The sequence below is a fragment of the Jaculus jaculus genome, chromosome 12 (assembly GCF_020740685.1).
Source record: "Jaculus jaculus isolate mJacJac1 chromosome 12, mJacJac1.mat.Y.cur, whole genome shotgun sequence".
Classification (NCBI taxonomy): domain Eukaryota; kingdom Metazoa; phylum Chordata; class Mammalia; order Rodentia; family Dipodidae; genus Jaculus; species Jaculus jaculus.
The window spans coordinates 30,882,614-30,896,091 of record NC_059113.1 but is presented as its reverse complement, the minus strand read 5'-3'; the positions used below and the strand labels follow the sequence as shown (position 1 = coordinate 30,896,091).

At 44.4% G+C, this 13,478-nt stretch overlaps 1 protein-coding gene across 2 annotated transcripts in view; it reads right to left on the bottom strand.

Annotated features, from left to right (window-relative positions):
- Window positions 1-13,478, bottom strand: part of Atpaf2 (ATP synthase mitochondrial F1 complex assembly factor 2) — a 30,032-nt gene that overhangs the window by 9,995 nt on the left and 6,559 nt on the right. For both annotated transcript variants that reach the window (XM_045131218.1, XM_004669042.3), the window contains exons 2-4: window positions 1,944-1,988; window positions 1,595-1,740; window positions 29-126 (exon numbers count right to left, since the gene is read on the bottom strand). In XM_045131218.1, the coding sequence (XP_044987153.1) occupies window positions 29-126; window positions 1,595-1,603 (107 nt within the window). In that variant the 5' untranslated portion in view covers window positions 1,604-1,740; window positions 1,944-1,988. The remainder of the gene's footprint in view (window positions 1-28; window positions 127-1,594; window positions 1,741-1,943; window positions 1,989-13,478) is intronic.

Genomic DNA, 13,478 nt, shown 5'->3' with positions numbered 1-13,478 from the left:
AAGGACTGTTCATCTAAATGCCACTTACCAGATGGTGTCAGTGTCCAGAAACTTCACAGTTGCCCGGATCAGTTGATCCTTGTTTCGTTGGGTTGGGTTGTCCAGGGATGTGTTGCATAATGTTGTCTGAATCAAAAGGCAGAAAACGCCCTGTCACCATACCTGGGGCTCAGATGTTTTGTGTGCGCACGCATGCATGAATGTGTGATATATGTGCATGCGTACGCAGAAGCACACATCTTCATACTGGCACAGCGAGTGTTCTTACCACCTGCGCCATCTCCCCAGCCTCTGCCCTGGGATTTTAAGGCAAGGGGAGAACCAGACAGCACCACACCAGTGTCGTCAGCTGTCGGTATCCTCACAGCCATGGTGGCGGCACACCCGCCAGGTGGGTACAACGTCCCGGTTCCATACTTAGAGCTCCAAGTGCTCACAGGATCCCAGGACGCTCACACTGGCTGTGGACTGCTGAATTTCCCTGAGGTTTCAGGTTATTTATATATGTTGGTGCTCATTACTACCAGCCTCTGCTGCATCTAACTTAATCCTCAGAACAACACTCTGGAGCAGGTATGTGGAAACAGAGGCCTACAGAGTTGCAGGGAACTCAAATCTGACAGAGCAGCTTTTCCAGCAGGTCACCCTGACACCTCAGAAAGCAAGGCAGCAAATCAAACTTGGATCAAAACGTTTCCCAGAGTTGCCTTGTCAATACTACGTGCCTGGGGCTATTATAGGCCTCGGTTTGTGGCCCTAACAGGCTAATTGCATCAGATCATCAAGGAGCAGAGGGAGGCTCAGCAGGCTGTGCTGGTGAGGAGGCCCACTCACTCACTCCAGCACTGACTGGTGGCCACCCTGCACGAGGAAATACGGCAAGTGCTCCAAGCACCATGTCATCTAGTCCTGACCAGGGCTCCAAAAGGTGAGGACTGCTGTCACTCGTCTTTGACAGCTAGACAGCATGAGGCTGAGAAAGAGCTAGCACTTGCTGAGGCCACAGTCACAGGGCTGGAAAGGCAAGAATCTGGCTGGCTCCTGCCCTCCTGTCTGTCCCAATGCCTTGGGTGAGTGCCTGTGTGTGAATGGGGAGCTGGCTCAATGGGGAACCTAACTTGCCTCACTCACCTGGCTCTTTGGTTCCTACATCTAATCAATCCTTATTGAGCTCCATTGACACTTCCTGCTTGCCCTTCTACCACTCACCAAGTAGTAGAAGACACAGACAGGAAGTGTGCAAATATAAGAGGCCAGTACAGACTAAGTGCTGACGAAACAAAGGACCAGCTGCTATAATCAGAAACAAGAGCGCTGGGCAGTCATCAAAGGTGACCTCTATCCTGCGACCAGGAGAGGAGCCAGTCACCCAGCACATCATTCCAAGCAAAGAGACTGCAGGCGGCCAGGCCAGACAGGGACCGGGCTTGACCTCTTGACAGAGGCAGTGAGTGTGGCTGCAGCCAGGCAGACAGGAACCTAGCCCAGGGCCTCATCACAATGTGGAAAGGAGTCGAAATTTTTACTAGGCAGCCCAGGAAACCTTGATAAGCATCAAGGGGGAAGCCTGCCATGGGATAAGTCGCCTTGTTACCAGGTGCATCGTGTAGAACTTGATGGTATCCTGCTGGGAGTCCCATTCTGTGGCCACTGCAATGGCCAGGGCCTCGCTGGGAACAGTAAAAAGCTTGGCTTGGGGAGTTTTCAGCTTCCTGTGATCCAGGTTTATCTCAAAGCCACCTTGAAAGATCAAATAAAAATCTCTCAGAGATTGTGGAGTCGAGTGACCATTCCTATATTTAGCCACTCAAACTGGTGCACACAAAGACAACATCTGACAAAAGCACCAAGGCTAATCCCGCCACTGAACTGGCTGGAGACAAAAAAATGTGTCTGACTATTCACAAAAAGAAAAGGAGGCCATCAAAATTTCAGACACTCACCTTCACCCTGTGAGATGCTGACATTCTGATAAAACCTCTTCCTTTCTGTAAGACAGATTTTTTAGAGATGGAGTTTAAATTAGCATCAAGAGGACACAGGAGGCAACAAGACCAGCTTGTATCCTTACTGCTAATGCTGATTGATTGGCTTGATTTTCATATCATCATTCAAGGTCTACCTTAGTCAGCAGTATAATCAACAGCTTCTGATTGAAGCTGGGGGTGGGGAGCATCTGCTCTCTAGGGAGGGGGGGGGAACAGGACAAGCTGGTCATGCCTCTGCAGTCCCTAAGCCCAAGGACAAGACTGATCAGACACCTCCGAAGCTACAGACGTGAGAATTCCAATGCCTTCTGTTTTCATATCCAAGCACATTCCCCCTATGTTGCCTGTAGGCCAGCACAATGTGCCTGAATCTAAAGATGGTGTCTGAATGGGATAAAGCCAGAGACTTCTTTCAGGCAAGAGGCTTTGATGCCTCTGAGACGCAAAGCCTGTGTGTGTGTGTGTGTGTGTGTGTGTGTGTGTGTGTGTGTACATGTGTGCATGTGTGTGATGCATGAACAGAAAGTAAGGCTCCCAGGAGCATTTCCCATCTTCTTTCCAATTAATTAGCCTAATTAACCAGCTTGCTTGTGTGTTCAACAGGAACTCCAAACATTTCACTCAAGAAAATTTCCACATCAGATTTGTGAAAATTCAGGAGAACTAGATGAGAGTGCAAGGCAGGGGAAAAGGGAATGGGGAAAGAAGAGGCACTGTTTTACCAAAAATGTATTATTTCATGTTTTCCATATCATATCAGTTATTTGCATAAATCCTATTTGCTATTAATTCATGCTTAAAGACAGGGTACTCCAAATCACAATTCTATGGATCCACTTAGGAAAATAAAGCCCACATTGTTTCCCTATAAAACTAATGTATGCCCACTATGTATTAGGTACTATAAGTATAGTAGTGAATGAGACAGATAAAAATTCTTATCTTGGGCTGGAGAGAGAGCTTAGTGGTTAAGGCACTTGCCTGCAAAGCCTAATGATCCAGGTTCGATTCCCCAGAACCCACGTAAGAGAAATGTATATGGGGTGCATGCGTCTGGAGTTAGTTGCAGTGGCTAGGGGCCCTAGTGCACCCATTCTCTCTCTCTCATAAATAAATAACTAAATAAAAATTTGGGGAAATTTTTTTTAATTTCTTATTTTTGTGGAGTTTAAATTTTTTGTTTGTTTTCCAAGGTAGGGTCTCACTGTAGCTTAGGCTGACTACATAGTCTCAGGATGGCCTCAAACTCACAGCAATCCCCCTACCTCTGCCTCCCAAGGGCTAGGATTAAAAGCATGCACTGCCATGCCCGGCTAAGTTTCAACATTTTTTAAAAGGTTTTTTTTCAACTGCTCTTTTTATTTATGATTTATTTATTTATTTTTATTTTTTGAGGTAGGGTACTGGTCTAGCCCAGGCTGACCTGGAATTTGCTATGTAGTTTCAGTGTGGCCTTGAACTCATGGTGATCCTCCTACCTCTGTCTCCTGAGAGCTGGGATTAAAGGCATGCACCACCAGACCCAGCTGAATGGCTCATTTTTTGAGTCAGGGTCTCTCACTGAGCCCAGAGCTTGCAATTTGGCCAGACTACTAACCAGCAAGCCCTAGGGATTGTCCTGTCTCTGCCTCCCCAACACTGAGATTACAGGTATATACTGCTTCGCTTGGCTTTTATGTGGGTGCTAGGGATCCAACCTCAAGTCTTCCTAATTATTGCATGGCAAACACTTTATCCACTGAGCTATCTCTTGGTCCTCTAAATTTAAAAAGTGGTAACTAGCCACTTAGTTGATGTGGCTGGCACAATTTACATGTGAAACCGTAACACCAATTCTGTCACACACACATTCTTCATCAAAATAATAAAAGTTTTGGCTGCTGTAGAACGTTTAATTTTCCTTTGGGCTGGAGAGATGGCTTAGTGGTTAAAGTGCTTGCCATTGCCTGCAAAGCCAAAAACCCAGGTTCGATTTTCCAGGACCCATGTAAACCAGATGCACAAGGTGGTGCATATGTCTAGAGTTTGTTTGCAATGGCTAGAGGCCCAGACACATCTATATTCTCTATCTGCCTCTGTAACTCTCATAAAATAAGTAAATTTCTTAAAAAAAAAAAAAAAAGGCATTGAGCTAGGCTTGGTAGCACATGCCTTTAATCCCAAAACTCGGGAGGCATGGGCTCGAGACCAGCCTCAGGTTACATAGTGAATTCCAGGTTAGCCTGGGCTAGAGCAAGACCCTACCTCAAAAAACAAACAAACAAAAAAACCATCAAGTCACATAAGACAAAAAAATGAAACTGGAGCCCAACATGGTGGCACACACCTTTAATCCCTGCACTCAAGAGGCAGAGGTAAGAGGATCACTATGAAACTACATAGTGAATATAGTGAATTTGAGGTCAGCCTGAGCTAGTGCTAGATCCCACCTTTAAAAAAGAAAAAAACAATGAAACTGGTAAAGTAGTGCATGCCCATGGGAGACACAGGCAGAAAAGCAGATGAATCAGGAATTATAGGTCATCATCAGCTACATGGTAAGTTCAAGGCCAGATTAGGATGCATGAAACCTTATCTCCAAAAAAAAGCCAAAACCAAAACCCAAAACAAATCACAAAGGCCACTGGGAGCCTGTGAAGTGCTCATACTCTCAACAAACAGCATTTGCCAACATCAAAAGGAACACCATCTTTAAAGCCAAAATAAACTGCCATGGTTTGTAGGCTCTTGCAGAACTGGGGACTATTTTGAATATCAGTCTCTTTACAGAATATCTGGAACAAAATCATATACACACAATGCTAATAGAAGGGAAAAATGATAACATCAAAATAGAAGAGACTTAAAGGGAAGATGGAGGAAGGGAATTATGATCATGATATACTGTCTATATTTCTGGAAGTTGTCAAAATTTGAAAAATGGGCTGAAGAGATGGTGTAGCCATTAAGGCACTTGCCTGCAAAGCCTAATGACTCAGGTTCAACTCCCCAGTACCCACATAATGCCAGATACACAAAGCACATGTATCTGGAGTTCATTTGCAGTGGCAGGAAGCCCTGGTACACTCTCCTCCATCTCCCCACCACCACCCATGTGTTTGCAAATAAAAAAAAGGGCCGGGGGGGGGGGACTGAAAAGACTGCTCAGCATTTAAACCATTTGCCTGCAAAACCTAATGACCCAGGGTTCAGTGTCCCAGGACCCGTGTAAGCCAGATGCATGGTGTTAGTGCATGCGTCTGCAGTTCCTTTACAGCAGTTAAAGGCCCTGACACGCCCATTCACACACTCTGTCTCTCTCCCTCCTTGCAAATGAATAAAAATAAAAAGTATAATATATATTTTTTTAAGTTAAAAAATAAAATTAAATAAAACATACACAACGCTTTTCAGAGTTCTGGGGACCATGCAGAGATGCGGAGGAATGAGCATGTGAAGAGTGTTGACAGGGCTAAGGAGAGAGCTCAAACACAGCTCAAATCCCAGCACCCACAGAAGGCTAGACACAAAGTGCATGCATCTGTAATTCCAACTGCCTACAACAGGAGACAGAGCCAGGAGAACCCCAAAGCTTATGCCAACTAATCTGGCACCAGAGCTGCAAAAACAAGAGAGACCCTGTCTCAATGGAAGGTGGAAGGAGAAGACCAACCCTCTGAGGTTGTCCTCATGCTTCCTCACATGTACCTTGGCATACACATGCGTGTAAACACACACACACACACGTTTTAAAAAATTTTTTTAGAGAGAGTGAGACAGAGAGAAAGAGAGAGAATTGGCATGCCAGAGCCTCAGCCACTAAAATTGAACTCCAGAAGCTTGCACCACCTAATGGGCATGAACGACCTTGCACTTGCCTCACCTGTGCTATGGGGGATCTGGAGAGTTGAACATAGGTCCTTAGGCTTCGCAAGCAAGCACCTTAACCACTAAGCCATCTCTCCAGCCCCGTATTTTATAATGTGCTGAATTTATATTTTTTATTATTGTTATTTATTGAGAGAGAGAGAGAGGAAGAGGCAGAAAGACAGAATGGGCATGCCAGGGCCTCTAGCCACTGCAAATGAACCCCAGACGCATGCACCACCTTGTCCATCTGTCTTTACATGGGTCCTGTGGAATAGAACCTGGGTCTGTAGGCTTCACAGGCAAGCACCTTAAGCACTAAGCAATCCTTCTAGCCCCTAAAGTGTTGAATCTAAAGAGCTGGACAATCTAGGCATGGTGGTACAAGCCTATAATTTCAGTATTCAAGAGGCAGGACTGCCATGAGTTCCAGGCATAAACATGTTCCAGAAATAGGCTAGAATATACACAGTTAAATCTTGTATAAGAAAGAACAAGAAACAAGCACTGGTCATAAGAAAACTAGCTATGTAAGAGAAAGTAACTTTTAAAAATTGCTCAAGTGAAAAGTGCTGTATGGGGGCTGGGGAGAAAGATTAGCGGTTAAAGTGCTTGCCTGCAAAGCCAAAGGACCCAGGTTTGATTCCCCAGGACCCACACAGGCAAGATGCACAAGGTGGCGCATGCATCTGGAGTTTGTTTGTAGTGGCTGGAGGCCCTAGCGCACCCATTCTCTCTCTTCCCACCCTCTCTCTCAAATAAATAAAAATAAAAAATCTACAATAAAAAGTGCTGTGTGGGATCCTGTCCCAGTATTTATGGACTAGCTAGTGGCTTTACTACCAGTCAAAACTTAAGAGGCCTTTTCTCTACTTTTTTCAAATTTTTGAGGACAATACATGTATGTATTGTATTTTATCATATTCATCTTCCATTATGCTTCTCTCCCTCCCACTCCTGGTAAACCCTTTCTTCCCAAATAGTCCCTCCTACCTACCCCCCACCCCACTTTCATGCCTTTTTCTTTTGTAAGCCACTGAGTTTAATTAGGGTGGCTTCATGAACATCGAAGGGATTATTTACTGGAACATGGGCAGTTAACCTGTGGCTACACCACTGAAGTAAACTCCCCTTCCCTCCAGCAACTGTTAATCACCAATAGCTCTTTAGAGAGGCTTGGGGCCTCATGAAGCCCTCCCCCAAGGTCTTTTCTTTAGAAAGACTCAAAGCACAGGAACTACAATTCCCATAGTACACCAGAAAGTCTTCGTTTCAGCCATTTTGACTCCTTTAGCTTTTCAAACAGTGCCATCTGCTGGCTTTTAGCCTTAAAAGCTAGATTTGAATTGAGCGACCCTCCATAACTATATAATTCTGGGCAGCTCCAGCCACTGGTTTCCAGGTATCAAAAATTTTCAAGTACAAGGCAGGGTGTGGTGGCGCACACCTTTAATCCTAGTGAGTTCGAGGGCAGCCTGAGTTTACCAAATGAATTCCAGGTCAGCCTGGGCTAGAGTGAAACCCTACCTCCAAAAGAAAAGGGAAAGAGAAGGAAAAGTAAAAGTTCCTCAAGAATAAACATATAAAGGAAGCAACACAATAAAAATGAGACAAAATAATGCATTTAAAAATGGTCAGGAAAAAATTAATTAATTTTAAAAAATCAAAATAAAAGAGCCTGATTGAGAGGAGGAGGAGATATAATGGAGAATAGAGTTTCAAAGGGGAAAGTGGGGGAAAGGAAGGCATTACCATGGGATGGTGTTTACAATTGTGGAAGTTGTTAATAAAAAATAATTTTGCCGGGCATGGTGACGCACACCTTTAATCCCAGCACTCGGGAGGCAGAGGTAGGAGGATCGTCGTGAGTTCGAGGACACCATGAGACTCCATAGTGAATTCCAGGTCAGCCTGGGCTAGAGTGAAGCCCTACCTCAAAAAACAAACAAACAAAAAATAATAATAATTTTAAAAAATGGTGGGGGCGGGGACTGGAGAGATGGCTTAACAGTTAAGGTGCTTGTCTGCAAAGCCTAAGGACTGATGTTAGTCTCTCCAGGACCCACGTAAACAAGACACAGTGACACAAGTACGCAGTCACACATACACACAAGGGGGAGCACACATCTAGAATTCAATTGCAGTGGCTGGAGGCCCTGGCACAACAATTCTCTCTCATTCTTGCATAAAAAGGAGGCAGTCTGTTGGGCTTGCCTAAACCAAAAAAAAAAAAAAAAAAAAAAAAAAAAAGTCATCTCTCTAGCTCCCTGACCTATCAGTTACAGCACTTGCCGGCAAAGCCTAAAAACCCAGGTTTGATTCCCCAGTTCCCACACAAAGCCAGATGTACAAAGTGGTGCATGAGTCTGGAATTTGTTTGCTAGAGGCCCTGACATGCCCATTTTCTCCCTCTCTCTAACACTCCCTCACTCTCTGTGTCTGTCTGTCTCTGCTTGCAAATAAATTTAAAAAAAAATTTTTTTTTAATGTTTGAAAAGGGGGCTGGAGAGATGGCTTAGCGGTTAAGCGCTTGCCTGTGAAACCTAAGGACCCCGGTTTGAGGCTCGATTCCCCAGGTCCCACATAAGCCACATGCAAAAGGGGATGCATGCATCTGGAATTTGTTTGCAGTAGCTGGAGGCCCTGCTGTGCCCATTCTCTCTATCTCCCTCTCTTTACCTCTTTCTCTCTCTGTCACTCTCAAATAAATAAAAATAAACATTTTTTAAAAAGTTAAAAAAATAGTCAGAGGGCTGGAAGGATGGCTTAGTGGTTAAGGCATTTGCCAGTAAAGCCAAAGGACCCTGGTTCTATTCCCCAGGACCACGTTAGCCAGATGCACAAGGGAGCACATGCGTCTGGAGTTTGTTTGCAGTGGCTGGAAGCCCTGGCGTGCCCATTCTCTTTCTTTCCCTTTTTCTCTGTCAAATAAATAAAATATTTGTTAAAAAAATATATGGTTAGAGCCGGGCATGGTAGCACATGCCATTAATCCCAGCACTCGGGAGGCAGAGGTAGGAGGATCGCCGTGAGTTTGAGGCCACCCTGAGAATGCAGAGTGAATTCCAGGTCAGCCTGAGCTAGAGTGAAACCCTACCTTGAAAAACCAAACACACACACACACACACACACACACACACACACACGTATGCATGCATGCATATATATATAGTCATACATGGGCTGCAAGGCCACTGAGAAATCCTGCTGGATCTGAGCTGATAACCTCCTCCATGTAGACCAGCTGACAGAAAGCTGGAAGAAGCCATTCTGCATGCAGTTCAATGGGAGAAAGAGAAATCATCAGTGAAGATACTCATCAGTGGACACTGCAAGCCTTATATTTGGCCAGCCAGGCCAAATGAGCCAACAGGTGCAGTAGTGGCACATCTGTTATGGGGGGAACCAACTGCCCTCTAATTGGACTGGAGGCCTGCTCCATGGGAGGGAATATATCCCTGATACAGAAAACTTAAAACAGGGGTAGTCATGAGTCCTAGAGGTGTAATGTCTGCTGTTGTCTGGCTAAATGTATATACTATGCTTATCAAACTGCCCAGTAAGCACTTCTGTTAATGTCCACATCCTTATATTAATGCTACTCTCACTTTTGGTAGAGAACCTTCTCTTTTCAGATGGCAGTGACCTTGGGACAACTCAGAAGGTATCATGGTGATGGAAAGAAATGACCGCAGTACTCAGTACTGCAGTATCTCTATCACACCTTCCAAGGCTCAGGGTCTAATGTGGAAGAGGTAGCGGAAAGAATTTAAGAGCCAAAGGAAGGGCAGGACTCCATACAACATGCTACCTCCAGACAAAATGGCCTGGATAGCCATGGCCTTACAATGCCTGACACTACCTGCATAAGACCATCATAAGAGGAGGAAAAGATCATGACATCAAAAGTAAAAGAGAGACTGATAGAGATGGGGAAGGGGTATGTATGATGGAGAATGGAGTTTCAAAGGGGAAAGTGGGGGGAGGGAGGGTATTACCATGGGGTATTTTTTTATAATTATGGAAGTTGTTAATAAAAAATAAAAATAGGAGCCGGGCGTGGTGGCGCACGCCTTTAATTCCAGCACTCGGGAGGCAGAGGTAGGAGGATCGCCGAGAGTTCGAAGCCACCCTGAGACTACATAGTGAATTCCAGGTCAGCCTGAGCCAGAGTGAGACCCTACCTCGAAAAACCAAAAAAAATTAAAAATGAATAAATAAAATAAAAATAGGGCTGGAGAGATGGCTTAGCGGTTAAGCGCTTGCCTGTGAAGCCTAAGGACCCCGGTTTGAGGCTCGGTTCCCCAGGTCCCACGTTGGCCAGATGCACAAGGGGGCGCACGTGTCTGGAGTTTGTTTGCAGTGGCTGGAAGCCCTGGAGCGCCCATTCTCTCTCTCTCCCTCTATCTGTCTTTCTGTCTGTGCCTGTTGCTCTCAAATAAATAAAAAATGAACAAAAAATATTAAAAAATAAATAAAAGTATAAAAAATATAATAACAAAAAATATATATGGTCAGGGCTGGAGAGATGGCTCAGCAGTTAAGGTATTTGCCTGCAGAGCCTAAGGACCCAAATTTGATTCCCCAGTACCCATGTAAAGCCAGATGCACAAGTTGGTGCATGCCTCTACAGTTCATCTGCAGTGGCTGGAGGCCCTGGTGCACCCATTCTCTCTATATACATCTGCCTTTCTTTCTCTTTCTCTCTCTCTCTCTCTCTATCTCTCTCTCTCTCTCTCTCAAATTAAGGGATAAAGATTTTGCCATATAAGTTTGAGGATCTGAGTTCAGATTCCAAGACCTCATGGAAAAGCCAGAAGCCACAAGAGTGAGATGGGAAGAAGACAAGAGAATTTCCCAGAAGCTAGCAGCGGACCAAGTGAACAACAAGAGATCCTGCCTCAAGGTAGAAGGTGAAGACTGACTCCAGAAAGTGTTAAGAGTCTAAGCACTCTCTACCCGCCCCCTTTCACTCTCCCCTACCATCCTGGCCACATTAACTCTGGGACTCTGTAACTGCCTCCGGGAATGGTCATTGTAAGCACCTTTAACTGCTGAGCCATCTTTCTAGCCCTAAGGTATGATAACTGCTGACCATACCTCTGGACTAAGAAGGGAGGGCCATTTCCCCAAGCCTACATCTCTGCATACTACCCAAGGCCCCTCCCCCATAGAGCAGTTTCTCATCTCTTCCCATAAAACCCACTCCTTGCCCTGCCCTTGCTGTTTTTCTAGATCTCCTATTTCTCAGATGTGTGCATCCCCATTTTCTCCCCCTTTCCCTTCTTTATCTTATGCATGCACCTCCTCTCTCCCTTTTTTTCTCTCTCTCCCTCTTCTCTCTTGTTACAATAAAGTCTCCATTGTGAGCCCCAAAATCTAACAGAAAGTTGTCCTCAGGCCTCTACAAGCATGCTGTCACACACACACACACACGGATATGCATCCGTACAGACATACATACACCAAACGTTTTTTTTTAATCTTTTTTTTTTTTTGGTTTTTCGAGGTAGGGTTTCACTCTAGCCCAGGCTGACCTGGAATTCACCATGGAGTCTCAGGGTGGCCTCGAACTCACAGCGATCCTCCTACCTCTGCCTCCCAAGTGCTGGGATTAAAGGAGTGCACCACCACGCCCGGCTTTTTTAATCTATTTTTTTTTTTTATTTTTCTTCCTAGGAATCTATTTTTTAAATGGCCAAAGGAAGCCAGTATGGCAGCATGTAACTGGAATCCCAACACCTGAGAGAGATGGAGGCAGGAAGATTAGGAGTTCAAGGCTACCCTTGGTTATCAGTTCAATGCCAGTCTGGGATATGATCCTGTCTCAAAACACCAAAATAATAATAAATAAATATATCACAATGCCAAGGATCTGAATAGATAACTATTCAGATTACATACAGATGAGCAATAAGTACATGAAAATATACTTCACATCATTCATCTCCAGAGAAATGCTAAGTCAAAACCATAACAAAATCCAGGCATGATAGTGCATGCCTGTGATCTCAGCACTTGTGAGGATGAGGTAAGAGGATTGTGAACTCAAGGCCAGCAAAGACTATATATCGAGTTAGAGGCTACCTTAGACAACACAGTGAAACCTTGTCTCAAAAATAATATACTAAAGCCAGGTGTGGTGGTGAATGCCTTTAATCCCAGCATTTGGGAGGTAAAGGTAAGAGGACTGCTGTGAGTTCAAGGCCAACTTGAGACTTCACAGTGAATTCCAGGTCAGCCTGGGCTAGAGCAAGACCCTACCTCAAAAAAAAAAAAAAAAAAAAAAAAAAAAAAAAAAAAAAAACTAAAAACTCACACACATAAACACAAAAAATAATAAAATATGAGATATTAGCCAGGTGTGGTGGTGCACATCTTTAGTCCCAGCACTAAGGAAGTAGAAGTAGGAGGATTATCGTGAGTTCAAGGCTACCCTGAGACTAATAGTGAATTCCAGGTCAGCCTGGGCTAGAGCAAGATCCTACCTCGAAAAACAATAAATAAAAATAAATAAATAAATATGATATTACAGCATATCCTTAGGGTGACTACATTGAAAAGGACAGTAACAAATATTGGTGAGGATATGAAGAAATTAGAAACATCATACACCACTAGTAGAAACATTAAATAAGGCATCCACCTTGGGAAAAATGTCTGGCTGGTCCTCAAAGAGCTCCCATTTGACCCAGCAACTTTACTTTCAAATGTACATATCTAAGAAGGAAAAAAGAAAACCTATGCACAATTTTATATCAAAATTACTCATAATAATAAAGGGTAGAAAATATATGCCCATCAATGATAAGGAAAATGGCATATCATGCAATAGAATGTTATTTGGCAATAAAAAGAATGGAGTAATATGGATATATGACATAACATGGATAAACCTTAAAAATATAAGTGAAAGCTGGGCATGGTGGTGCACGCCTTTTAATTCCAGCACTTGGGAGGCAGAGGTAGGAGGATCACCGTGAGTTCAAAGCCACCTTGAGACTACATAGTGGGTTCCAGGTCAGCCTGAGCTAGAGTGAGACCTTACCCCCCAAAAAACAAAAACAAACAAAAAAGCTAGCCAAAAAAGATTATTTATATGAAATGTGCAAAAAGGGAAATCTAATAGGATTGGGGAGACAGCTTAGTTGGTGAATTGCTTGACTCAGAAGCATGAGAAGCTGAGTTTGATCTCTAGCACCCACATAAAAATACCAGGCATGGATGCATGCACCCGTGATCCCAGCGCTGAGAAGACGGAGACAGGAGGAGCTCTGGAGCTCGCTGGCCAACTAACCTAGCCTAGATGAGCTCCAGGCCAATGCAATACCCTGTCCCAAAAAAAGGTGGGGCCTGGGGAGATGGCTCAGTCAGTAAAGTGCCTGATAAGCACATAAGCGCAAACACCTGAGTTCAGATCCCTGGCGCCTGCATGAAAGCTGGGCATGGTGTGTTCCCAGTTCCGGGAAGACAATGATGAGAGAACCTCCTGGGTTTGCTGGCCAGCTAGTCTAACCCACTCAGTAAGTGCCAGTAAGTGAGGGCTATTGAAAGACACCCAACATCAATTTCTGGTCCCCCACACACATGTGCACACAGATGTTCCCCACACATGCATAAACACAAACACACACCACACACAAA